The sequence below is a fragment of the Dufourea novaeangliae genome, unplaced genomic scaffold (assembly GCF_001272555.1).
Source record: "Dufourea novaeangliae isolate 0120121106 unplaced genomic scaffold, ASM127255v1 scaffold187, whole genome shotgun sequence".
Lineage (NCBI taxonomy): Eukaryota > Metazoa > Arthropoda > Insecta > Hymenoptera > Halictidae > Dufourea > Dufourea novaeangliae.
In genome coordinates this window covers 3,063,529-3,089,385 of record NW_015374075.1, presented here as the reverse complement: position 1 = coordinate 3,089,385, position 25,857 = coordinate 3,063,529, and the positions used below count along the sequence as shown (strand labels likewise).

General features: G+C 33.2%; 1 protein-coding gene across 1 annotated transcript; it reads left to right on the top strand.

Annotated features, from left to right (window-relative positions):
- Positions 1-3,146: 3,146 nt before the first annotated feature.
- On the top strand, positions 3,147-24,776 carry LOC107190530 (protocadherin-15-like; the record flags this gene model as incomplete). Its single annotated transcript, XM_015579340.1, is given in 15 exon segments — positions 3,147-3,434; positions 5,617-5,934; positions 8,983-9,123; positions 9,262-9,546; positions 11,375-11,548; positions 12,585-12,794; positions 14,205-14,336; positions 14,409-14,525; positions 16,119-16,517; positions 17,606-17,998; positions 18,000-18,142; positions 20,553-20,783; positions 22,584-22,813; positions 24,489-24,601; positions 24,603-24,776. Coding segments are annotated over 15 exon segments (3,276 nt in total), but the record flags the coding sequence as incomplete, so codon positions are not given.
- Positions 24,777-25,857: the final 1,081 nt, after the last annotated feature.

The window sequence follows — 25,857 nt, the reverse complement described above, 5'->3', positions numbered from 1 at the left end:
ACCCCGACCAATCAGAGCGCGAGTTTGCCAGCCGAGTTCCCACGGTAGCGTTGGCTACAAATCGCAGCGCGAGAACTCCTCTGGCTAACTCGCACTCTGATTGGTCGGGGTTTTTCGTTAATATCTCGGTAACGAAGCTTCAGATTAGATTGTTGCTAAGGAAAAACTTGTTCCAATTCACCCTCCGAGTGCCCTATTTCCGGGTCGGACAACATTTTTGTTACACCCTGTATATGAACACAGACCGTCCCGGTAGATACCATGAACGTTGCCGTCACGCTACAGCACCTGCGAATAATCGGGCAGCACAACTTGCATTTACGTTACGTGAAAAACTTCAAAAGCAAATAATTCAAAAACTTTCTAGTATCTGCCCCTGTACGACGGGAATTTGTAAAGGGAAAGAATCCTACAACATGTACTAAAAGTTTTGTTAAAATCGGCGACACGAAGATGAGGCTTTTGTAAGAGTTAGCAAGCATATTCTAATAAAGTCAGAGACAGTGCTGATATACAATGTTCCTGTAATAATAAAAACTTAGGTAGGGCGTTAATTTTTCTTTGAAAGTAACGCTTACCTGAATTACTACCATATAAAATTTAGGGAAGACAAAATTGTGTCACTAAACGTACGTTTGAGATTTTATTCAAAAGCCAACAGTATGAATTGTGATATATATTAGTTTGGCAAAATAGTAATGTCAGATTTCTTCTGTAGATGATGCTTCTTTTTGTTTTTCTGTACAAACTATTGCTCCTAACGAATAAAACATATAACATTCTGAAATCTGACACTTCAACTCGTGGTTCAAAAAAATCATTACGATTTGATTAAATTTTGTTGAATTGACCTCACTTTGAAACTGAGCGACGAGAAGGTGTACTCTGGAGCAATTATGGTTTTTTATTTCCGGAACTAGGAAAACGCGGCACAAACAAGAAAAAATTTTCCTACGTACTCGGTGGTAGCGTAATTAACGAACGGAAATAAAAGAAACATAATGGCTAAAAAGTTTACATTTTCGTCACTTTCAAAGCAAGGTTAATTCAAGAAAATTTACCCAAATTGTAATGAATTTTTTTAAACATCGCGTTGAAGTGTCTGCTTTAAGAATATGTAGGGATATGTTTTGTTAATTAGGAGCAGTGCTTTCTATTGAAATAAAAAGAGTATCATCTAGTTCAGAAATCCGACATTGCTTTTGGCTAACCCAATATTTCCATATGAAATGAAAAATATTCGACCATACGGTATTACTAAAACAGAAAACATCATCTTGATATCGTATACGAAGTAAAGATGCGCATGGCGAGCAGTCGCGTAACAAACTGGAAATAATTTCCCTCCAACGCGAATTTTCGTAGTGTTCTATGTTTTCCAGCAGTTCCAATCGCACACGCGATGTTTGCCTGTCATCCATACAACGCGTATCATATTTTGATGTGACATGAAAATATTGACCGGTGATGGAAGCACGATCAACGTCATTGGAAAAATCAAAATCAAAATAGAGGTTCACAATTCGATAATAGAAAAAGTCTAGATACACAGGGTGGATCGGCAATCGCAGTACAACCAGCAAGGAAGTCATTCTACATGAAAAAAAATCAGAACAAAATATGGTATAAAATATTTTCGTCCCAGGCTTCGTTTTCGAGGAAATCAAATTTGAGGATTAATCAGATACACGTAGGATTAAGTACGATTTGGCTACCCTGCCATTACTGATCGTTACTCATTCATTCTGTTTGTGTTAGTGTTCATAAACAGTGACAATGATATAGTTAAAATAATACAACAGGTTTTTGCAGTATTTTTAACGTGTTACAAGTATTGTTCGAAATGTCCAGCCCCCGTTATTGTATACAAAGTTCTGCTCAATCAATGAAAACAATACTTGTAACACAATAAAGTAACCGAATTATCTGAAAAAACCTGTTGTATTATTTGAACCACATCACTGTCAATGTTTATAAACAGACAGAAATAATCAGTAACGGAATGACACGATAGCCAAGTCGTACTCAATCGTACGCGTATCTGACCAATCTACAAATTCAATTGTCTCGAAGATGAAGCCTCGCACGAAAAAATGTTATATCAAAATATATTATTCCCTTTAAAAAAATAATATATATTCATATTTTTTCACGTGAAATCATCCCCTGTTGGGTTGTACACCTTGTTTATAGATTCGAGATACTACTTTCAATTTTATAACGCCGGATCCGTGCTTTCGTTAACAGATATACGCCAATTCCTACGAATACTCGTGGTCGGGTATTCGTGTACCAATTCTCGTAGACCATAAGTACCAACACATCCATTTTTTGACATCAATATTCATTATTCGTGTTTTGTATTCAGAAGAAGGAAATATGCGTCTACAAACATTGTGCCAGTTGAAATCCTTATTTGAATTTCTCGGAAGCCAAAATGATCAATTCCGTATTCCATAAATTTTTTAATATTAATACTTTTAATATGTTCATTTGTATATATTCTATGTATTTTAAAATTAGTACATTCATCGCGGGGCCTATTTCGGTTTATTTTGCATTCACGCCGATTGTATTCTTTGACATTTGAATTTGTATTACATGACGGTCACCTGTGACCGACGCAACAATGAATGTGTTAAACATAGGTCTGAAATAGTTTACTATCTAACTTTTATATCTTTCTCCATTCCAAGTCAAATTAAGACAGCAACGTATAAAATCTAATTATGCACGTTGACTCATTTATATATCCTGTGCAAAACTATCCAAACTTATATATATATATAAAATTGAACCATATCAACGCTAGAACTACCGAAGAAGGCGCGTATGTTTGTTTTTGTCACGTTGGTAAAAGGGAAAGCTTGTTGAATATATGTAAATCGACAAATTTGAAAAAACTCTGCACTTACATATTACAATAAAAGTTCCGAAGAATCTCAGAAAATACATTGCTATGACATTTTAATAATTTTTATAAGACTTTACAAACCAGTCATTTTGACTGCTTTGGTAGTTCTAGTGTTATTATTCACGAATTTAACATCTATAAAGATATCTTCAATTACAATTACGAAGTACTTCTAATTATTAAAAAAAAAAAAACAATACAATGCTAATGAGTTATTAATAATAATGTTCAGAGTCCCGAAGATCCGAAGCCTACATACACGTTCGAGTTAACGACCAACTTTTTCGCAATCGATCCTTCCGGAATACTGGTCGTAAACGAGGAGAATTTAGACCGAGATCCTCCGAGTCCCGGTCGTTTCCGGTTTCAGGTGGTTGCCAGAGAAAAAACGGGTGTCGCCGCTTCCGCGCCATTATCGTTCGTGGTAACGTTGAACGACGTTAATGACAATGCCCCTATGCTTCCTATGACGGCTCCCATCACTGTTCAAGCTGGAGAAACAAAACAGTTGGTCACGAAGGTAAGTTGACTGTAATTAGTTCCTTGTCATTAATGTCAAAAGTAGAAAAACACCAGCGTTATATCACAGCGGGATTATAACTGGCTACAATATGGACATCGTCATTTCTCTCGCCCACGAATCAAATTGAGGAGGTCGTAACATATGAAAACGTCCATATATGAAACCTTCGTAAACATATGAAATATTCCCTTCAGTTCGTGAGGAACCCACGTTTGGAGTTTCTTCACTTTACCGATTTTCCTTGAATGTTTTAATACTGTCATAGCATTTGTATCAGTTTGAACAACAAATTCTGCAAGTTGCATGGATACGCTTCATCAAGACTTTCAAATCTTCATCTGTCATCGTACGTACATGTCTACCCTACTCTTCATTTTTAAAGTTGATATCGCGGGATGAAAATTTAGAAAACCAACGACGAATGATAAGCTATTTAAAACTACCCATCCTAAAAGATATATTAACCCATTAGGATTCAACGTTACATTAACGCAACATTTCACTTGTAATTTTTTTTTCAGTGAATTTACATTATTGTTTTTTCATGTTGCAGTTATAAAAGAGGATTTTAAAGATTCACTTAATATTTTTTTTGTCCGTGTTTCTTCTTTCACTTAGATCCTACGACGTTTTGAAATTTGACGATATTGACGTGTTTATAGCACTATGATAAACCAATTTTTTCTTAAATCATGGAAATTTTGTTGGTGTATCTTTCTCATATAGTGGGCTTCTACATATAATATGGTGTCTAGTATTATAATACATTTTTTATATTTCGGAAAAATAATATATAAGTTATGTATTTACGTTTTCCAATTAAAAATATTTAAATGTTGCACAAACGCAACATTTTCTTACACAAAAAGTATCGTTATAAACAATTTCTTTCTTCTTGCACATTTTTATAAGCCATAAACATTTATATGTGTAAAAAACGTATTATTTCACCGCTTGAGACTTAATGAGTTCATATTATGTGTAGATTTACGACGCAGACTGATTGAATTTAAGCTCACAAGGGAAAATGACTTGAATTTCACACGTATTCATTGTATGTATCGTTATAAAGAAAATACTGAAAACTTCCAACATTATTTCAGATAAAAAAATATACAAAACAAAAGAGCATAAATCACCACTCAATTTTACGTGAACCATACATACAGCAGGCAAAACGATATTATTTCTTGATACAATTTAGATGAAGAATCTAAAGCGTTCAAACAGACGTTTCATGTATTACGATCTAATATATATCTTTACTTCCCTTGCTTAGTGACTCTTGACACGATTAAATTATTTCCTATTTTTAATTTTACATTTAATGCTTAAGATTTGAGAACGCCTGACTAAATCTTCATGTTTCGCTACAATTGCCGCTCAAGTGCTGTAGGAAATTCCGGCGATATTTATGAGAGTAGTTGGGAATAGTTTAACCTTAAAAGAGAGGACCACGTCGAAATAAATTCCGGGGAAACCGATAAGAAGCGTTCCATTTTGAAACTTTTAAGTTTTTGTAGAAGAATTTCGTGATCTAACGTAGTTGCGAACTTCTCACTAGTTTATTTGTGTAAATCGTCGAATAAAGATGTCACGATACATTGTCTTTAAAACTTTCGAGCAACATTTCATATTGCCTAACACTCATCGTTTTTCTATTTTTACTCTAATTACTTTATGTTAACTTTCAAACTCAAGCCTTTAATAGTTTACTATGAAAAAAATTCGAGAAAATCAACAACGGCAAGCATTTTGTTCCACCATAAACGATATGTATCTGTCATTAGAAAATAGTAATAATAAGAATAAATTTGATTAGACTACAAATGTAATTTTTAATCAACTTTTATAATAGTTTCGTTTTATATTTAAGTCAATACAAGAAATCAAATCTAGAAATACAAGAATATGTGAGATCGCATAAACATTTACAGCTTAACTAAATCATAATTTGTTTGCTTTATTAATAAATCATTATTTGTTCTTTATCATCTACTAATCAATGGTTATCGGTACTATACAATATACACGTTCCAAAAGATAATGCAATTACGTCACTTAATAATGTGAATACTTTATCCAATATTTTTTTTATCAAAAATAAAGAAAATTACTTTTTGAGGATTTTCGCTTTATGAACAAAGTATATTAACATACACTAATTTGTACACGTCAGGTTGAAGCAACGGACAACGATGATGGAGAGAACGCTGAAATAACATACAGTATTTACCATGTGTCGAACAACGGTCTGCATAAATTTAAAATCGATCCGAAAACTGGGGTGATCGAGTCCATGAGAAAATTGAACGCGGGCGAACAGTACAGTATTACGGTGCAGGCGACCGACAAGGGTGGAAAATATTCGCAAACGATCGTGGAAGTGAACGTGATCCCCGGTCCAAACACCAGAAGTCCTATATTTCAACAATCGGTGTACGAAGTGCAGGTCAGCGAGGGTGCTTCGATTAATTCGACGGTCGCAACAATTACGGTGAGCATTCACAAATTTGGATATTAACGATATTTAAATTCCACAAAATTCAAATACAATGTGCGTTTTTAATTGACAGTTTGAAGTAATTAAATTTAACAATGTAGGATAAAGTGATGTGGTTCTAAATAATATAAAATTACTTCATAATTCATTAATAGACTTATGTATCTTTATGTAAAATGAGATTTTATAAAGTAATTCGTAAAGGCAAGTGTGAACGTAGGAATTTTTGTTTATTTGTAAGTTTAAGTCCCATCGACTGCTAGATCACTACGAATGTGTTGTGTTCTTAGTCTGGATGTGTTCGGTTGATATAAACTGGTGTATTTCGACTTTAGGGTCAGATTTTGTCGTAGAGTAAAATTTCTTTGATATAATTTAATGTATTTGCAATTTGTTCTTGGGCTGTGAGTGTCGTCTCTGGCATCAGGTTGCACTTTCTCCTTTACGGTTCGTGTTTTATGCATATATGTATGTATACAGAAGACGATTAATCCGTATGACTTTCTTGCATTGTAGACAGTAACAAATGTTAAATTTTTTAAATAGATAATTTTTGAATGTCGTGTTCTTAATCTAGTCATTATAATTCTTCCCTTTCTTAAATATCTTATTGGATTCAAAATAAAATAGAAAACTAGTTGCATCTGGTGACCGTTTTGTCTTTTGGGTTATTTTACGCAGCTCTATGTATAGGCTAGAAATGCATAAAATCCTCCGTTTATTCATTATTCACCTTTTTCAGTTTGAGATAACAATTAACTCTTATTTAACAATGCATGGATTTGTTTAAACACTATAAATATCAACAACAAAACTTCAATTATAAATATCACAATTAATTTTCGGTATTTTCTTTTTAAAAAATAGTCTAATAATAGAAGCTCAATTTCAAAAGTTTATATAATATAAAATTTTACGAGTCCAATTAATTATAAGCCACAAACGTCACCGCTTGCGTGATGGCGAGAACTGTTGGTGTTGCAAGAATAAAAATGTTGCATTCCATTATGAATCTAAAGGGAATTCAAAACAGTATTGTAATATCGATACTGTTCTCAGTTCCCCAGTCCCACTTTACATGCAATTGACGCAATATTCATGGAGGTGTCAAATGTACATAGATATGTACGTACTGTATTGTATATCGATTTCAATTAATGCTCACGTACTGGATCTAGAACGATACCATGTATATTCAAGCACTCTGTATTGTCAAATTTTAACTTCAGCACACTTATCTGATTAAATAAATTTTTATGAGAATTGGTGTAAGAAAATAAATGCAAATTATTAACATTGCTTCTTTATGTATCGCAAAATTCCATGGTGTACTCTACTTGTTTCAAGGTATTATCGCACAAAGCAATAAAATCAATTATGTTAAATACTAAAGTTCTAAATAATCTCAGTTAAATTTGACCGTTTCCTTTACGTATATTAACAGATGGTCATTTAAACCAAATTCATAAATAAACGTAATAAAGATCTAAGTTTGTGCTAAAAGATTCTCCTTCTTTAGTGTTGATAATATTCGGCGAAAAGGTGGCAGCTAAAATTGTCTTCGAAGCGCCACTTTTAAATTTAATATACCTAATGATTATGTAATAAATTGTGTTTCATGAATCCATCACTTGTATTTGAATGAAAAACGTGTATAAAGTCTATTTAATCTTATTTTGTCTAATCAAATTTGTATACAATACAATATTAGTGCTACTAATAAAACGGTCATTTCACGTGCAATAACCTAAAATTTGGAATCTGTCAGTTCCAATAGAATTGAGAAACATCACATATACGTATAAGCGGCGACGTTTCATCTTACAGAGGCAAATCTTATACCGCTTATTTGTCGACGTTCATACGCTAAAGGTTAAAGAGACATTATCTCATATCTTAAAGGAAATATGAAATGCTCTATAGTGGAAAACCCTCTTTATATTTGTCAAACACAACAAGAAATTCCTTAAAGAAATAACAGTATTTTATGTATATGTGTTTATATTGTTGCTTAACCTCTATAATTCAGCTCCATAGATAGCAAATTGGCAAAAGTTTACAAAAACCGACTAGAAGACTTGAAGAGAACAGACCAGAACTTGGGAATTTTCATTCAGTGTTTTTTAAGATGAGCCAATTTTTAAAAATGAATGTCTTCTTTTTATATTTATAATAATAAAGCCAATACAATTTAATATTGTCATGAACTAGTTTAAAGAAATTTGGCTATTAAATGGAATTGCATAAATGTTCTTTTTTTAACTGGTATAAATCCATTTGTAACAATGTTCAATTCGTTTAATAGTTTCTACGAAGCAAAACGAATAACATACAAATACAAGTATCTAATATTATTTATTTCTACAATTGTATTTTCATTTTTTCAGACTATTATTTTATTAAACTTATTATAATGAAATTCTCAAAAATGTAAATCAAATTAACATATTTTTACATTCAATAATATAGCTTTATTGTTTATATTGTAATTATTATCATTTGTATTACAGAATTACATTTCAGAAAACTCTGCGTCACTTGAAATATAAATTAAAATTTAATATTAGTCACGCTCTTGACAATTTATTATTGTTGAAAATGGTGCAAGTCTATTTGCGGTTAACAAAGCAGTGTTCCATTTAGAAAATATTTATAAAAAATGGTCGTATAATAAAAGTAAACACGTTTTGAATCTTACAATTAGAAGCATAAAGTAAACTTATTAGTGGTTAACAATATTTTTAAATAGGATAAAATACAGAACCTTAAATATCTCGAAATGAAGTAAAGTAAATATAAACGACGTTTAAAAGGACGACTAAAGTATTTAAAATGTAACCCTTATAAATAAAATATTACTATCGAATACTAATCCGAATGTAATGTCACTGACAATGAGAGTATCTTCGTCAAAGCTAATTTTCTGGAAAATGAAGAAAGTCAATCTGTTTCTCCTGTCGACTTGTATTACAATATATATTCATGTGTTTTCTATAAAATTCCTATATTGTCTAGATCAATATTGTTAATACTATTTTACAGGCGGTTGATCCAGAAAACGACCCAGTATCATACTCCATTGTTTCTGGAAACGATCTTCGGCAATTCGGGATCGGTGACAAATCGGGCGTAATTACTGTTATAAGGAAGTTAGACAGAGAGGATCTGACCCGTTATCAGCTGGTGAGTTTTGGTCAGCGAGTCGTTTAAATATCCTCGTAAAAATTCTGCATTCCGCTAGTTTACACGAAAACGCAATCTTCGTTTTCCTGATTGCTGCTCGGGAATCGGTATTATTCGAAAAACGATCTCTTCCGACAGCTGATAAAAGCCGAGGATTCCGGTAGTCTGTTCAGCACCGCGACGGTAAACATCAAGGTAACAGATATCAACGACAAAAATCCGGAATTCGTGGACCTGCCGTACGAGTTCACCGTGAAAGAAGGGGAGGCACGAAAATTAATTGGCCGTGTGCACGCCGAGGACGCCGATGAGGGAATTAACGCCGAGATTACGTATTTCGCGCCTGACGATATTCCTTTCACGGTCGACCCCGATACCGGAGACATCCTGACGAAAATTGTTTTGGACTACGAGCAAAATGACGTGAGTGTTTGCTCTTTATTATGTAGAGTCTGTGCAAAAGGTTCGATGGGTTTCGTTCTGAAATAGTAGACTGATAATAAATTTGAATTATAGTTTAATAATAATAATTTAATGAAATACATAGTGATTCTTTTGTAACGGATGTATTTTCATTTGATATTTTTATTCTAATGATTAATTTTTCTGAAATATTATTATTCGTTGAATTTATATGATTAAATTATATTAGTGAATTTACGATTTACCACAGAGCGGGATTGGACACAATATTTGCGAACAGATCGTAAATGTTTATTTACAATCTGTTATCTTCATTCCAATTTTTGTTCTAAACAGTTCATTGTATTACATTAATATCGTCACATAATATATTAACATGATTATTTATTATTTCCCCAACACCGTGATGATCAGAATATCTACAAAGAAATTCCATCAGACATTTTGCACTGGCCAAATAACATTAAAATTGGAAAACTCATTTCTTTAACATTTTGAATCGTAATAATTGATCTGTGGATGTTCAGATGAATGAATATTTTTATAGAATAATGTTGCGAAAACGGAATTTAGAGAGAAATTCATTTCGTCAGTTGAGAATGTTAATGATGTAGATTTTATTTTTAATGTTTCCCGTAAATGGATGGATTTTGTATATACATGTATATGTCCTTGTATATTTGCATGGGTACTCACATGTATCCACGTTTAATTGGTGTTAGCGTTCGTCGCTATATATATATGTATATGATATGCCTTGTATATATCTTTCGCGTACCTAACATAGGGTTTGCATATTTGCCTGTGTTATGCAAGCATAAAATTCCACAGTCGAGTAATTATTTTCACAACGTGTGCCTGATAGATTATGATATTATTTTTTCTGATATCAATACATTATTTTACATCCAAGAGTACATTTACATTCATGAATTACTGAAAATTGTCTATATTAAATTTAATTAAGGCACTTGCAATAAACGATAAATTAATACTACATACGGAAACGAGAAAGATGTATTCCGATTAAATTTCTAATTTTGGTCATTGTGGTAGCGAAATAGTATTTTAATTTTTTGATGAAAGTAATTCATATGAGACTGTTCATTACAATTAATTACAAAAGTATCGAAATCGAAATTCCTTTCAAGCTTCCCTCCCTGACTACGTCCACGAGTGATCTTTATTAAAAACTTGAAATTACAGGCACGAATGCAATCAAGACCCATTTAATATATGTAACATTCTGGCAGCCGAAATTATTCCATACGTCCAATTACAGTCAAGTCGGAGTTCATTTAAAATTTCCGATTGTAGACACAGATGTAACTAATATCTGTTTCATTATAATCGATGGTGATTAAATGGGTATTAAAATATTTTACACGTAATTCTTCAACAGGTATTTTAAAATTATTTCTTTGGAAATCAGTAGAATGTTCACCATCTAACATTTTTAAGCGCGCTACACCTGCGAAAATAAGGACAGTTTCCATAGTACGGAATTTTAAGTGTACCATCTTTCTAAATAAATGTTAATAAATTGACGGCCCAAATTTTTATTATTAGGACGAAATTCTGAAAAAATAGATATCTTTAAATTTCTGCTATTATGAATATAAATATTTATCTGTTGAGTTGTATACTGATTATTATTCGGATTATTACTTTTATACTAATTTTATATGATTATACATATATGTTATTGTTTAGAAATTTAATGTTTTTTCATATAATTTAATGGAATGTGTCGCCTATAACCACTATCAAAATCAATTTCTCAAAGACTATCGTAAAATTGATATCAACATTACATTTTTTTCCATAGGAGTATAAATTCGTCGTCACCGCGAGAGATGGTGCTCCAGACTATCGCCTAGCTACTGCCACAGTAACGGTGAAAGTTATAGATGTTGAAGACGAAGTTCCTATTTTCCGTCAAAGTAGCTATGAGGCCCGAGTCAAGGAAAATATACCAGATTACACTGTTACACAAGTGATGGTAAGTCGGATTTAAAAAGTACAATAAATATACATAAATAATACAATTCCGGATTAAAAAGTAATAATTCTATAGATAGAAAAATTTAATGTATCTACAGTAGATTAACCTTTAAAGGACGGGCAGGTTTTTTCATGGCTTTTTATATTTTCGAGTTACAACTTTTATATCTTTGTTGTGGTATTCTACTACGAAAAATAACGACTTCTCTAGAGCCTAAAAATGAGCTTCCCGTCCTATAAAGATTAAAAACCAAAAAGATTTGGCTCATTTTGAAAAACTGAAATTATGATATTATTAGTTACGCAGAGTACGCCCGGAAGAATGTGATAAGCTAGCGAGAGATGATTCCTTATGCACAAATAACTCAAAATTTTGAGAAAATCGAATATAGAAATTCATCCACCAAAACGCGTATACATATTTGTGCTGACAATAAGTAGAAACGGATTGTAATGTACGGACACGTTAGGCAAGTTTTATTCAATTGCCCATGTGTCTAGCAAATTTTCAAATCCAATTAAAACTGAAATAAAGTACTACTTGAACAACTTTTATTTTACATGTTCGACTTGTTTTTGCATGTAGAATAACTTTCTGCTCGCTTGTATCATTCTTCCGGCTACACCATGTGTAAGGTTGAGACTTACGTCGAAAAGTTTCTGTTGTAGATGTTGAAAATTACTACATAGTAGTCATGTAACAAAAATAATAAAGATATCTCTACTGAATAACAATTATGAAGTTTCATAATAATTGAAAATGTTTAACGGTTCAATGTTGATTGGAACATGCCTTGGATTAACATAAATTTAAAAAAATCGAAAACAGAAATTGTTTCTGACTAAATCTAATTATTACAATTCTTCTCTAGTAATAAGTACTCGTTATTTAGATAACTTTATTGGTAAGGTACACAAAGAATGCAAACGAGATTACACTTTGCATGGTCAATTTCTGTCACATCTTCGTAGTTAGTAAATTCTGAACGGATGATCATCCCCCTGGAATTTCAAGTAAATGCGCTTATTTCCAGGCCGATGATCCGGATACAAAGAAGCAAATTACATACATGATCAGACAAGGGGATACCGAACTGTTCAGCATAGAACCGAAGACTGGAGTGATAAAAACTCTCCGCGGTTTAGATTATGAGAGAGAGAACCAGCATATTCTCATAGTTGGTACCGAGGAAAACACCAATGATCTACCAGGTTCCACAACTAAGATTGTGATCAATGTTCAGGTACTTTTAGACAACTTTAAGGATTATCCTTTTTATATTCAGTACACGTATTTGCATCAGAATATTCTCAGTCAAACTGTAGTATATTCACACCTTTTACCTGGGTATAGTTATACTATATAATGTGAATTTTTTTCAAAATACTGAGAATTAATTAAACAGTTACGAAATTTTGTAAAATAGTTATTGAATATACAAAAATAATATATATGTTATTAACGATAAAGATAATATTTTTATTTTACATTCGACGCGATATATCTTTACAAAAATGTACTAACTGTAAGAAATATTTTGAATGTCTTTTTCCTTTATCGATCCCAATACTTTTCTTTAACTATTTTGACAACAATTGGTATGCATATAATTTTTAAAAAGTAAACTACTAATTATGTTTTACTTTACTTATTAACAATTTGCTCTTGTGTTATTAAATAAGTTTACAAACTTCTACAACATCGATTGAAAGCAATATTGAGTGTGAGAATAAATCAAATAATTACTATAAACTAACGCATAAAATGTTTACGATAAATGATTTGAAACAGTTATTTAGGTATTTTATATGACTAACGAGGTGTATAAATTATTAATTCTGATAATTCTAAGTAGATATTATTTTAAGAATCTTCCGTTAATGTTTCAGTTAAACCGATATAGTTGTAGTTTTTAATAAATTAACGATGTATACAATTATTATGAAAAATATTTATGCATGATATTAACCTTCGTACACTGTGCGATGAATCGTCGCATTGCTATTCCTTGAATCAAACTTGGTCTAAGAACGGATCTCATCTTAATGTAACACGCCGATTTTTATACCATTTGGCACACAGGTAGTACATTAACCTTACAACATGGAGTCAGACACGTGATACCGATTTCAAACTGAATTTAGTAAACATGTATATTATTCATTTTCTTTGAGTCTACATGAGATACTGTTTCGCTGGTATTAACATTTAAGTTTCAGGATAAATGTAACACTTGCCATAAGAATAAAATTCCTTTTGTATCTGGGAAAATATTAACGATACATTAATCCTTGAGTGTGAAGTCGTAAAAAAAATCGTATGTTAAGAGGTTAAAAAATATATGACACGTGCTTTTTGCAGCTGCTGAAATTCAGATCTAGGGGGTAAAAACAGCCCTCAAAGCTATGTCAAGTTCTTCTCCAAATTGTGTGTTCAAAAATCGATTTAATGTAATACACTTACATGTTACTTAATCATTATTGTATCTGTAAACTACTGGTGTCAAAACTGATTTACTAGTTTCTGTGATAAAGAATACAATTAAAAATTCAAGTTTGAGTTTCGGTCAAATTCACCCGAACAGTGCACGAAGATTAATATGCATAATCGTACAGTATTTCGTCATGTACTTAACGATGCCATTTTTCACTAGGACGTCAACGACATTCCGCCAGTGTTCACATCAGTGCCTCGTCCGAGTACTTTAGACGATGACGTTCCCATTGGCACGACGGTCATTAATCTTATAGCAACAGATTCTGATGGCACCGCCCCCGGAAATCAAGTATGTACTTTCGATCGGCGAATGATAATTTCAAGACTTGAACAACGTTTCTTATTATCCTTCTGATCGTAGGTGAGGTACGAAATCATCGGCCGTGGAATAGCCAACAAGTATTTCGTGATCGACCCAGACACGGGTGTGTTGCGAATAAGGGATGATCTGCGCAAAGAAACTGACACTGAATATCAGGTATTATTACACACATGACGTTTTCATTTTATGTTACGCATATTATAATCTGGATTATCACAGGTATTAATGAAAACATATTTCTAAAGTTTTCAATTAAGGCAAGCACTGTCGAAACAGATCCACCTATAGAAATACTCACGCGGAATTCGCGAAATAAGCGCATCTAATATCGCGTACCCAAATTGAAAGCTAATTGATATTTTTGTTTTTAAAATATATTTGTTTTGATTATAAAAATAAAGAAAAATAATATCTATATTATTATTGGACTGCGGATTTTATGCATTTATAGCCTATACTGATCAGTGAAATACAATAAAGGACAAAACTTTCATTAGGCGCAACGAGTTTCCTATTTTAATCTGAACCCAATGAGATATACTTAAGAGAAGAAAGAAATTCGTACATTTACTCTTGTGTTCATGAATTACTTTAGAAAATGTCATTTTGCATAAAAATTCGCAGTCTAATTATTACATATTTTTTTGGGGGGCAATCACGTATACATATATGCTGGATAGATAAAGTTAAACCCTGTAATTTTGCAAATTTCATATCCCCGGTTTTAGCCAATACTCCACTGAATGGTAGGCGGTATTGATTATACGCTGGCCAAGACACACAAAAATCGTTTTGTTAACAACATTGTTGGAATCGATTAAATCACTGAAGCATATCATTAATTAGATACTCCCAGTAAATATTCATGCATTCATAGAATTTTTAAATTTGCCTTCTGCAAATTTAACGTAATATTGTCACGGTTCAATAAATTTTTACACTATCAGGCTCCGCCAGTAGTGTAGTTCATTACCAACAGATTTTAGCACTTTCATCTCGAGATATTATTTGCTAGGCGGCATTAGATGCAGTTATCCTACTGATACCAAACTCTCAGGCGTATTGCGCAAAATTATACGCATATAATATTTTTTATATTCAATCCCAAGCTCTTCACAAAAGTTCCACTGGATCTTGAGTAATTAGATTACGGATTCTTACGAAAAGTAGTTTACAGAAATAGAATTTGAGTGAAATTTTATTTCTTTTATTAGTGATGTCGGTACGACAAAACTAATACAAATATTGTTTCTAAACTTTGATAAAATCTGTCATTGAATTACCTTCTAAATATTACCAATAAATATAAAAGCATAAAGTCTATAGTCTACTAATACGTAATGTACAAACAGTAAAACATCTTATGGCCAGTAAAATTAGTTTCGGTCTAAGAGGATTTAAAATAATAAAGTATCACGATACGCACAGTATTTTCCATTTTCTCCCCATTACATTTTGCTATGTTTCCCGATTGTATCGATATCTGCGAATTTCTCACAAGCGAGATAAATAATTTTCATGATTTCTCGTATATCCTATCATAATACGTATTATACGATAGTAATACATGCATTCTCCTCGCTTTGAAAATTTGCCACGCAGACCCCCTTTGAAACGATTAAATTTATTCGTACCGATGAGTTATTTTTATGCAATATTTAATTTACTTCCATCGTGACGATCTCACTGTTGCACAGGGACATTCTAATTACGTGGAAATATCGATACGAATGCGCGTTAATATTGTAGGTGGACGTACGCGCGCACGATATGGGAGAGCCACAATTGTCCTCCGTCACAACGGTGCCGATTTACGTTCGTCACGTTGCCACGGTGGCGCCGGAAATCGGTCTGGGCTTTGCGGAGAATTCTTACAACGTCGACGTACCGGAGGACGCCAGCGATAACACGCTGATCAAGATTATCACGATCATTAACAGCCATACCCACGACACGACCCCGTTGAAATGCGAGATCTATAGCGGCAACGAGAACGGATTGTTCGAGGCGAACGTCACAGAGGAACGGAATTGCGCGTTGAAGCTTAAGAGAGGAGCTTTGGATTACGAAACAACGGAATCCTATCAGATCAAGATCAAGCTCGAGTCGCTCACGGGATTGTTGAATTCTGGAAGAAACACAACAATGGTGAGTGAAGATAAAGCCTTTATATAATCCTTTGTTACTTGTTTCTCGCAGCTGTGCCTGATCGTTTGCAGAATTGATAGTGTTCGCAGAAACCTGATACATTAATTCATCTAGATTGTGCGTTTGGTTTTGTATCTCATGAATACTGTTAAGAAATAGCATACAACGCCCATAAATAAATAAAATACAATTTCAGAAATGCTATTTTAGTATGGAACATTTTTTTTATTGTTTCAATGAAAGGACAATAAAAAGGTATCAAGCAAAAAATAGAAAAAAATTGTATGAGGGAAAACAAGGACACCAACTGGTCACCTTCGTATTGTAAGATGTGTACTGTATCTGCTGTCTTGCGTATTTCGGATTATGTCTCGATATACACTCCAAAATCTTTAAATCTTTAATCTTCATTTTCTCAAAAACGAAGGCCTATGTGGCGAAAAGCCAATAGGGTTTGTCTGTCTATAGTCTATACTTCCAACAGACTTCCAGCACTGTTTCCTGGAGTGGGTCGTCTCTGGCGGTATATGACTTCCCAAGGGAACTACTTAGATGGGGATAAAGTTGATTTGTAGATAAGTTGAGAATAAAAATTTCTACGCTATCAATCTCGTTACTTTTCTGGCAGACCTCATACGTGCTGGATAAAATAAACGAAGCTGTTATCTCATAGGATTGTGATGATTGTCAAAATACAAATAACAGAACTGCCTGATGTCCCATTTTAAAACATGTTCTGTATTTTTAAAGAAGTTACTTATGAAACTGTTTATCTACAATATTTTGTTGTAATTTTACCTCAATACTTTATTTTACACCCTTTATTTTCACATACATTTAAAACATAAAATTTTTGTACATTATAGGTTATAATGTAACAAATAAAAAATAAAAAATAATTTTAATGTTACAATAAAAAAGGCTAGATATTACAAGCATTAGAGCACTATATCAGAAGCAAATTACTCACCGTTAATTCGCTTTCCTTCCTTTGTTAAAAGTACCTACAAAGAAATAGGTTTCCCGAAGCTTCATTGCACGATAATTTAGTTCGAGAAGTAAACTTCACCTGTCCCTTCGGATTACAGGTGAAGATTCAAGTTCTCGACGTGAATGACAACAAACCAGAGTTCGTCTTCCCAGAGAGCAATAACAATTTGATGAAGGGACGTTATTTCGCCGCGATTCCACGCGGAGCGCAGTTCGCCTCGACGGTGATACAAGTGAAGGCCAACGACAAGGATAACGGGAGATACGGGAAGCTTGAATACAAGATCCACGTGGGCCGAGGATCAGACTACTTCGCGATGGACAGTTCCTCCGGAATAATTCGAACAACGACGACGTTCGACAACGTGGACTCGATGGAGCTCCCGTTCAAATTCGACGTACTCGTCCGGGACAATCCCAATTCCACCGACAACTTTAACTCAATCGTCGCTCCGGTTATAGTGAATCTGATCGGCGAGGAGCATCTGATGTGGCATCGATAGGATCGCCGTGAGGAAGAATTTAACGAAGAACGGAACGATCGAAATGTATCCTCAAGATTCTGATGTCTGGTTTTATGCAATCCATCCGGACACCGAGGCAATTTTAGATAGGAATAGCACGCGAATACAGAGGTGAGTTCGACCATCAAATTTCAGCTTGTTGAAAAAAGTTATTGAAGGAACCTGCGATAATTGAAATCGCTAACTGCAGAAAGGGGACATGTCAAAATCTTCTAATTTTCAAGGAATACCTTCTGGAAATTATTTACGTCTATTGCTCACTAGATAACGTATAGGTATAACCATTTTTTGCAGTAAACGGTGTATTCAGCCTACAAAGTGGTACCCTGCCAAAAAGGGAATTACTTAGCAAAATTGACCCTTTCTGCAGTCAGCGATACAATTTTAGAAATTTTCGAACGATCATGTAACATTACAGGTAACCCCTGTATAACAAGGTTTCGCACTAACACAGTTAGAGAAATAAGAAAACTGCCGAATAACACGGTATTTCTACAATATGGTTTCGCACTGACACGATTAAAGAATTGTGTAGAATAGTGTAATTGGGTTTTTGAACCGTAACCCTGTTTTTCAACCCTAGTTTCGTGTAACACGAATTCGCATAGGAACATTTTTAGGGACCTAAACACCGTGGTATACGAGGATTAGCTGTACATATTGCCAAACTTAAAAGTGAGAACCGATAACGTAGAACTACGTTTTTTTAAATTCAAAATTAAAAAACGATTATTTGGTAGCATTGCTTCATGATTCCAGGAATTGAAAAACGATAAATATTTATTTTTTTTATAAATTACATACGTATTTAGAAACAAAATTGTTTTATTTACAGATGTGCTTCAGTTGTGTCTTAAATTATCAGTTACAAATGTATTATGGAATATTTTGTTCGGTATTGAGTACAAATTGAAGGGACGCAAAATTCTATTAAAGGAATGTTGATAATACGTTCTGCAGTTGATAATTCTTTTACATAGAAAACGAAACACCTGTTTAGAATCTTGTGTTACTTTACAGTATTTCCTCGTACTTATTTGTGAATTATAGAATGCGGTCTTCTATGCCAAATAATTACTGCTCCGTTATTCCTTTTCATATCTTTCTAATTAACTTACCACAAATGCGATGAGTAGACTTCAGATTTTATAAGTTTATAGTATTCGCAAATCTACAAAACAGTATATTAATAAATTTCTTTACAGCGTAACATAATTTTTAAAAGTTCTATTCTATTCATCTTTTACTAATTACTTCGAAAAAAAAATACAAATTGTCATAAAAATCTACAATCTAGAAAAACAATCATTTTTACCATTTTTATTAACACTTTCGCTACTGGCTGAAATTTCATTTCCCTTCTCAGGGCCGGTTTATTATTTTCCTCTCGGAAATGGCTTTGTTTTATAGAGTAATGTTTGTTTTTAGATCACTGGTCGTTGTTTCATTTGTCTTTTTGTTTGTTTGCCTTTTTTCGTCGTAACGCATATGGTGCGTCAGCAGCATTACATGAAAATATTATTCGACAATACTGCTAGTATTGTTCGGAAGTAATATGTAATTATTTTATGAATGGGGCTACTATTTAATTGATATTTATTTCATTAAGATACATAACAGTAAAAAATTAAAAAAGTATCGTACACATAAACTAGAAAAAAAGTAAAAAATCAAAAAAGTATTGTACACATAAACTTTTAAATCACTGTTTTTAACCTTAGAGGAACTATAACCTTCATGTTGGCACTAAATAACGGATCATTCGCATCATCGTCTGACTGATACAACATTTTTTCTAATTCTTCGTTCGTAATAAATTTTTCAAATATGAATTTAACACATCTTTTTGACCTTTTGGCATTTAAGTACTCATCAGCCACTACTATTTGAGCAAACCAATTATCAAAAATGAAAACAACCTCGTAGAATTATAACTGTAACACGATATTCTCCGTTACGCGAAAAAACACAACAATATTGAAGACCTACTTGATACAAACAAAAACGCACGCGGTGCGTCAGTAGCATTATTGAAACAACTGACGGAACGCAACGTATGCGTCACCTGCAGCGTAAATATTAAAATATGCAGTTACACCTGTAAAAAAAAACAAAATTTTTTAATACAATAATAAGAGAGATAAATTGGATTAAATCTCGATAAGCGAGGATGAAGTTAGTTTAAAGAACAACATTTATACATTTCATTTTTATTCATCACACGAAATATTCTCACATCTGACTAATAAAACTATTAATTCTCTTTGGATTTCAAGAGTTACTAGTTCAAGAAAAACTATTAATTCTCTTTGAATGTCACTAATTAAGCTTAAATTTGGAAAGGATTACGGAGGTAAGAATATTATCAAGTCATCGTAAAGTACCGCGGTAACCGTCAAACGCTACGTAATCCTCATTCTTACTAATCAGTGCGGCTCCATCGAGAAGTACGATTGTGATTTGTACCGTTTTCACATGTACGATTACACGAGACTGATTTTAACGTTTTATTCGGTTTCAGATCGATTATAGAAAAAGCAGTGATGTCGAATATCACTTACGATGTATCTGTTGTGGTTCGAGCGAACGCGATCGGCATCCACGCTCCTGTAATGCCACCTGAGCCTGTGCGCACGCAAACTGCCATTGCTTTTAGCGGCGAAGTGTTCCCTTATGCATTGATAATCATCGCCTGCGTTATATTGATTCTGGGTATTGCCGGCATTATCTACATCTGCGTCTCTTGGTCCAGGTGAACTATCAATCTAATTTACATCGCTCGTTTGATTTCGTTAGATTAGAAAATAATTTTACTTATCACCAAATTACTTTCTTCTGCATTTTTATATGAATTGATCACCGCATTCTTTTTACAAGTTGATACTAAATTACAGATCTTCATGCAATGTTAGTGTTCGTTGGTAATGCATAAATGTAACTGTTAGGTTGATATTTAGGGGTTCTTTAAAGGATTTTATTTAAGCTAAAAATACTTTATAACTTTTGTTGAATTTTTGTTAAAGGTGTTGTTTCACTGCATTTTATACATTATAAATGCAAGAAATCCACATTCTGTTTATTAAAGAATTCTGTATTTAGAGTAAATGTACACAAAACTTAATTGTTTGAAAATTAATGAAGTAATTTCTCGTGACTCGTAAGCAGTATGTTAATATTTATGTATATATATTGTGCGTACGAAATTGTTCAAACGAAATAATTTACACCTTTCTATGTCAAGTTACATAAACGTCTAATGCATATACATACGTATAACTCTCTAATGGTAAGCTCGTGGTTGAATCCGACCCAATGCATAGTACTTCTTGCATTATCCCCACTCTATTTTTTATTATTTTTTTACTATTCTCGTTTTAGACTTTTTTTATTATTTAGTAAATTATTATGTTATATAACTCAACTATTATTCCTTATTATATAAACAAATAAAAATATAAGTTTAAGATAATAACTTCTTTTTATACGTCTGAAAATAACAAAAAAGAGCTTGGGTCGAAATCGACCCCACCTTGCCAAGTACGACTTTAAAACCCACCTTATCATTCGAGGGTTAACTTATATTAAGTTCATTAACTTAAATTCAACGATTACTTTGATCTGGTGAACAGGTACTATTTTCTGGGTGTGAAGTGATTTTTTTTTCTGTGAGACATATCAACAAAACGTATTTACAAGTTCATTACATTCCATGAAACTTGTGAACAAAGTATACTACTTCGACTGGAAACATTTCATGTCTTTTACTCAATTAATTAAATTTTGTTCCGTCAAGAAGAAAAAACTTTAAAAACAAAATTCATTTAGAAGCAGATTGAAAGGTTCTTTGAGCTAAAGCAATCGAAGTTGTGTATAATTGGTACAATAAAATTAATTGAAAAACGGAAAGAAATTGTAAAAAAAAAGTTGTAAATAAGGATGTCATATAAATTGACAAATATAGATTCAAACTCTGTCCTTAAAAACGCTACGAACTTTCCGAATAGACCAGTAAAAGATAAAGCAGAAGTAATGATAACGATAATGTAATTACAATACGTGGCAGGCAATTTTGGCGTCGACTATAGTGCACGACAAACAGTGCCAAAAACAGAAGAAAAACGTAAAAATACGCATATAATTCCATGTTGGAGCCACTATACAGAGTAAAATTACAATTTGCACTGCTATGTCTTTGGAACAGAAACACAAATAACTTCCAAAACTCTCCGCGTGATACTTTATTTCGGTTACAACTGCCGCGACAACAAAACTATTAGCCTTAGTATCGTGTGAAAGAAGTGTTCTCTAGTATTAACATGAATATTTATTCGTGCGGTAGGGCATGCAAATTCGTCGTTCTCGTTATTACTTCCATTAGTATTAATTCACGCTTTCCGGCTTAGTTGCCTCTGAGAACATTCAGCACGATCGTGATGCGTCAACACTTTCTGCCTGTCGGAACTGTTTACTTGATTTTCTGCGGGGCTTCGAAACTCGCACATTTTTTATTCAAATTCAAATATGTAAAATGCACGGACTTCCGTTTGTACAGATACAAGGCGTACAAGGAACGAATGCAGCGTATGTACGTGGTGCCTCGTTACGATCCTGTGTACGTCGAGCCCAATTTGAAGGAATATGAGACACAGGTGCTTCAGATGAGCGTCCCCGTAGATGACAACGACAGCTATAACGATCTCCAGCTTGATTTCAGCAATAAGAACCACGCGTTTAGCTTGGATAACGTCAGTTATATTACCAAAGATCATGGAGAAAGCACAGGTATTTATAATATTCTGTTATAATAACCCTTTATCAGACTATTTATTTTTAAGCGATTGTGTCTATACATATAGACTTCACGATTTTATCGCAACTTTGTGGGAGTAGTTGTTTCATGGAAAACTAAAATATGTATTGCAATTTGTATTGAATTAGTGACAAAAGAAAATTACTTTTCTCTTTACAAGGTAAATTAGAGAAGTTACGGTTTAGAAAAAGAAGGTTAAAAAAGGTGCATTCGTTAAATGACAATGAAAATTAGAAACAAAAGAAATTTTGAAACCTGAAAACTAAGAGTTATTTAATATTCTCAACGTTTAAATTAATACTGCGATCGTCGCTTTCATATAATACATACGTTTATTTAAACGTTTATGGGAATATTCTTTCGATGCTGCACAACTACACGGAAATTGTAGGGCATTCGTTTTTAAATCATTTCACATCAAATGAAATTGTACGAACATTAGTAACGTATAATCTATTTGTAACAAAAAATAACTCAAACGTCATATGATAATATACGAATTCATTGAAAAAAGAATAGTAATTTTTTATCGTGTCTCTTCAGTTCTTCAAATCGTTGCAAATATATATTTTTATGTTTTAAGCACTTGTCCAAGTGATCTGATCGGAATTATTCAAGCATTATTGCAGAATCGCAAAATTGCAAAAAAATATTGTTTGCACACCGTAGCACTTGACGAACATCAAAGAAAATTACAGTTTGGCAGACTCCTATTTAAGGGTAAATTTTACCCTCTACATAACCATTTTGCTAAAATTGATTTAAAGAACCAAAAACTAGAAAGTTCAAACTTTAAAATGGTTTTTATTTCATCAACTTTGGATGAATAGTAACAAAGTTTAAGTTTGAGTAAATTTTTAAATAGTTTTGTGTCAAAATTTAAAATAGCAGTATGATTTATAATAATGTGTATTAAAATATATCTTATCTTTATATACACATTCTTCTTTACAAATAGGTTATTTTAAAAAATTGTTCTAGAGTCATATGTTCTTTAAAATAGTATGCAACTTCTGTATATATTTTTTCGAACTTAAAAAGTTACATCAAATAAGTAAGACAATATCATCACATAATATACATTTGTTTAAATCTTTGCTATTAACGCGTTGACTTGAACACTCATTACTATCATTATTCACCTACCACTAATTATATTTATAAAATATTAAATGTTCCTGTCCAAAAATTCAATGTTTCTTCGTACAGTTTAGTGACGCCTGTAATCGATGATCATTATGGCTGTAAACGTGTCAGCTTACGCGATTCACCCCATATAGAATGGAAAAAAAAAACACCAGCGAAACTCTGGCAACAATAGAGTATTCATAACAAAGTCAATTCGTAGGATGACAGCTTACTCTTTTAACCTCTAGAAGCATTATCTCCAATTTCAAAAAATGAAACATCCACTTCGACCGTAATAGGTACGATCCTCCCTTGTTCCTCACTGGTAAAGCAACCATCCAAAGCTGCTGTCAATTACAAAAATTGATGTTCGCGAAACTTCAAAAACTCTTGAAATTTCATCTCGCTGAGAAATTTCGTACGACCAACAGAAAGGTACCCCCCCCCCAAACCCCCGCGAAAGCAAATAATCAGCGGAAACAACAGAAAGATTCACAGCCGTATTTATCATCTGTTAAGGTCAACAAAGTCCGGTGAGTTCCGAGGCGGCGACCACGGCGCGTGCTTCGAGCATAGTTGGCACACACGGCGACACGAACATCCATTCCCTGCGACGTTCCACTCTGGGCTCCATCGAACGACAACGTGACGTTCAGAGAAAGGAAGGATTATTCTCATCTTGGATTCACGTACCTGGGTGAACAGAGTCCGGTGGAAACTACCACGGAATTGTAAACAAGACCACGCTGTGCTGTGGATACGACGTTTGTGTTTTGATGCTCAATTCTAATCTCTCGGCCGGCTCCTCGGGTTAAGCTGTGTTGTAAACAAAGGACCTTTAACGGGCTCGTAATATGATCCTTTCGTGGAATCGACTGTATTGGAAATTGTTGATAAACCGTATAAATTATGGAATCGGAAAGGAATGTTATCAATTGAGTGCGATACCAAAAAACAGTTCAAGTGGTAGCACAGCACTGAACGAATCAGTGAACGCTTCTTCCGTCTTGGATCAGTGTTAGGGGAGGTCATACATTGTCTATTTTCTTCGCGTAGTTGACACGAGGAAACCACAGGCTAAATACACCTGTGTGGATCGAAAGTGATGAATTACTAGGCCAGGACTACATAGATATGGTCAGGCCAGGATGCTTATGAAGATTTTAATTTTTATATTTTTTGTTGTCTTCGTAAAAGAATTAAGTGAAAATATTACGTAAAAGTTGAGTCAAATTTTCATGGTTATAGCGAACCTGAGCATGTTCACAATTCGATCATTTTTATTTTTTTTTTGTTTTATTGGAAAATTTTCGTTAAATCGTTTCTAATACATTTCGAATAGTATAATGAAGAATATAACATTTTTTATAGTCGTGAACGGATGACTCATCTTGCACACTTACTTTGTTACTTCTTTCTCCCATTGCCAATATACCTCGATCGTTTTTCTTGTTGAATAGTGACTGTATAATCGATTTATTCGATTACTTTTGTTCTCACTCACAATCAGCTAGACTTGATCTGCGTAACATCACTCGGAACAAATTAAATGAACTGAGTGACTAATATCATTGATTAATTCACTATTGTTCGACAAATTCGGTATTCAATTGTATGGAAATCAAGAATTGATTTTTCAAGACTTCATGAGATGAAGACTTTATCAAGCAAATAGTCGGGGAGATATCTTTTAATTTAAACTATTTTCTACACTTTTTAAAAGAAAATGGTGGATTATTCAATGGTACATCTAATGTAGAGTTAATCACAGAAGTATCCGACTACCCCCATATACGCGAAGTACATTTTACATATTTACTCAATGTTGAAGTTAGGAATACTGATTATACATATGTAATATATGGTTAATACACTTTAGATTATAATG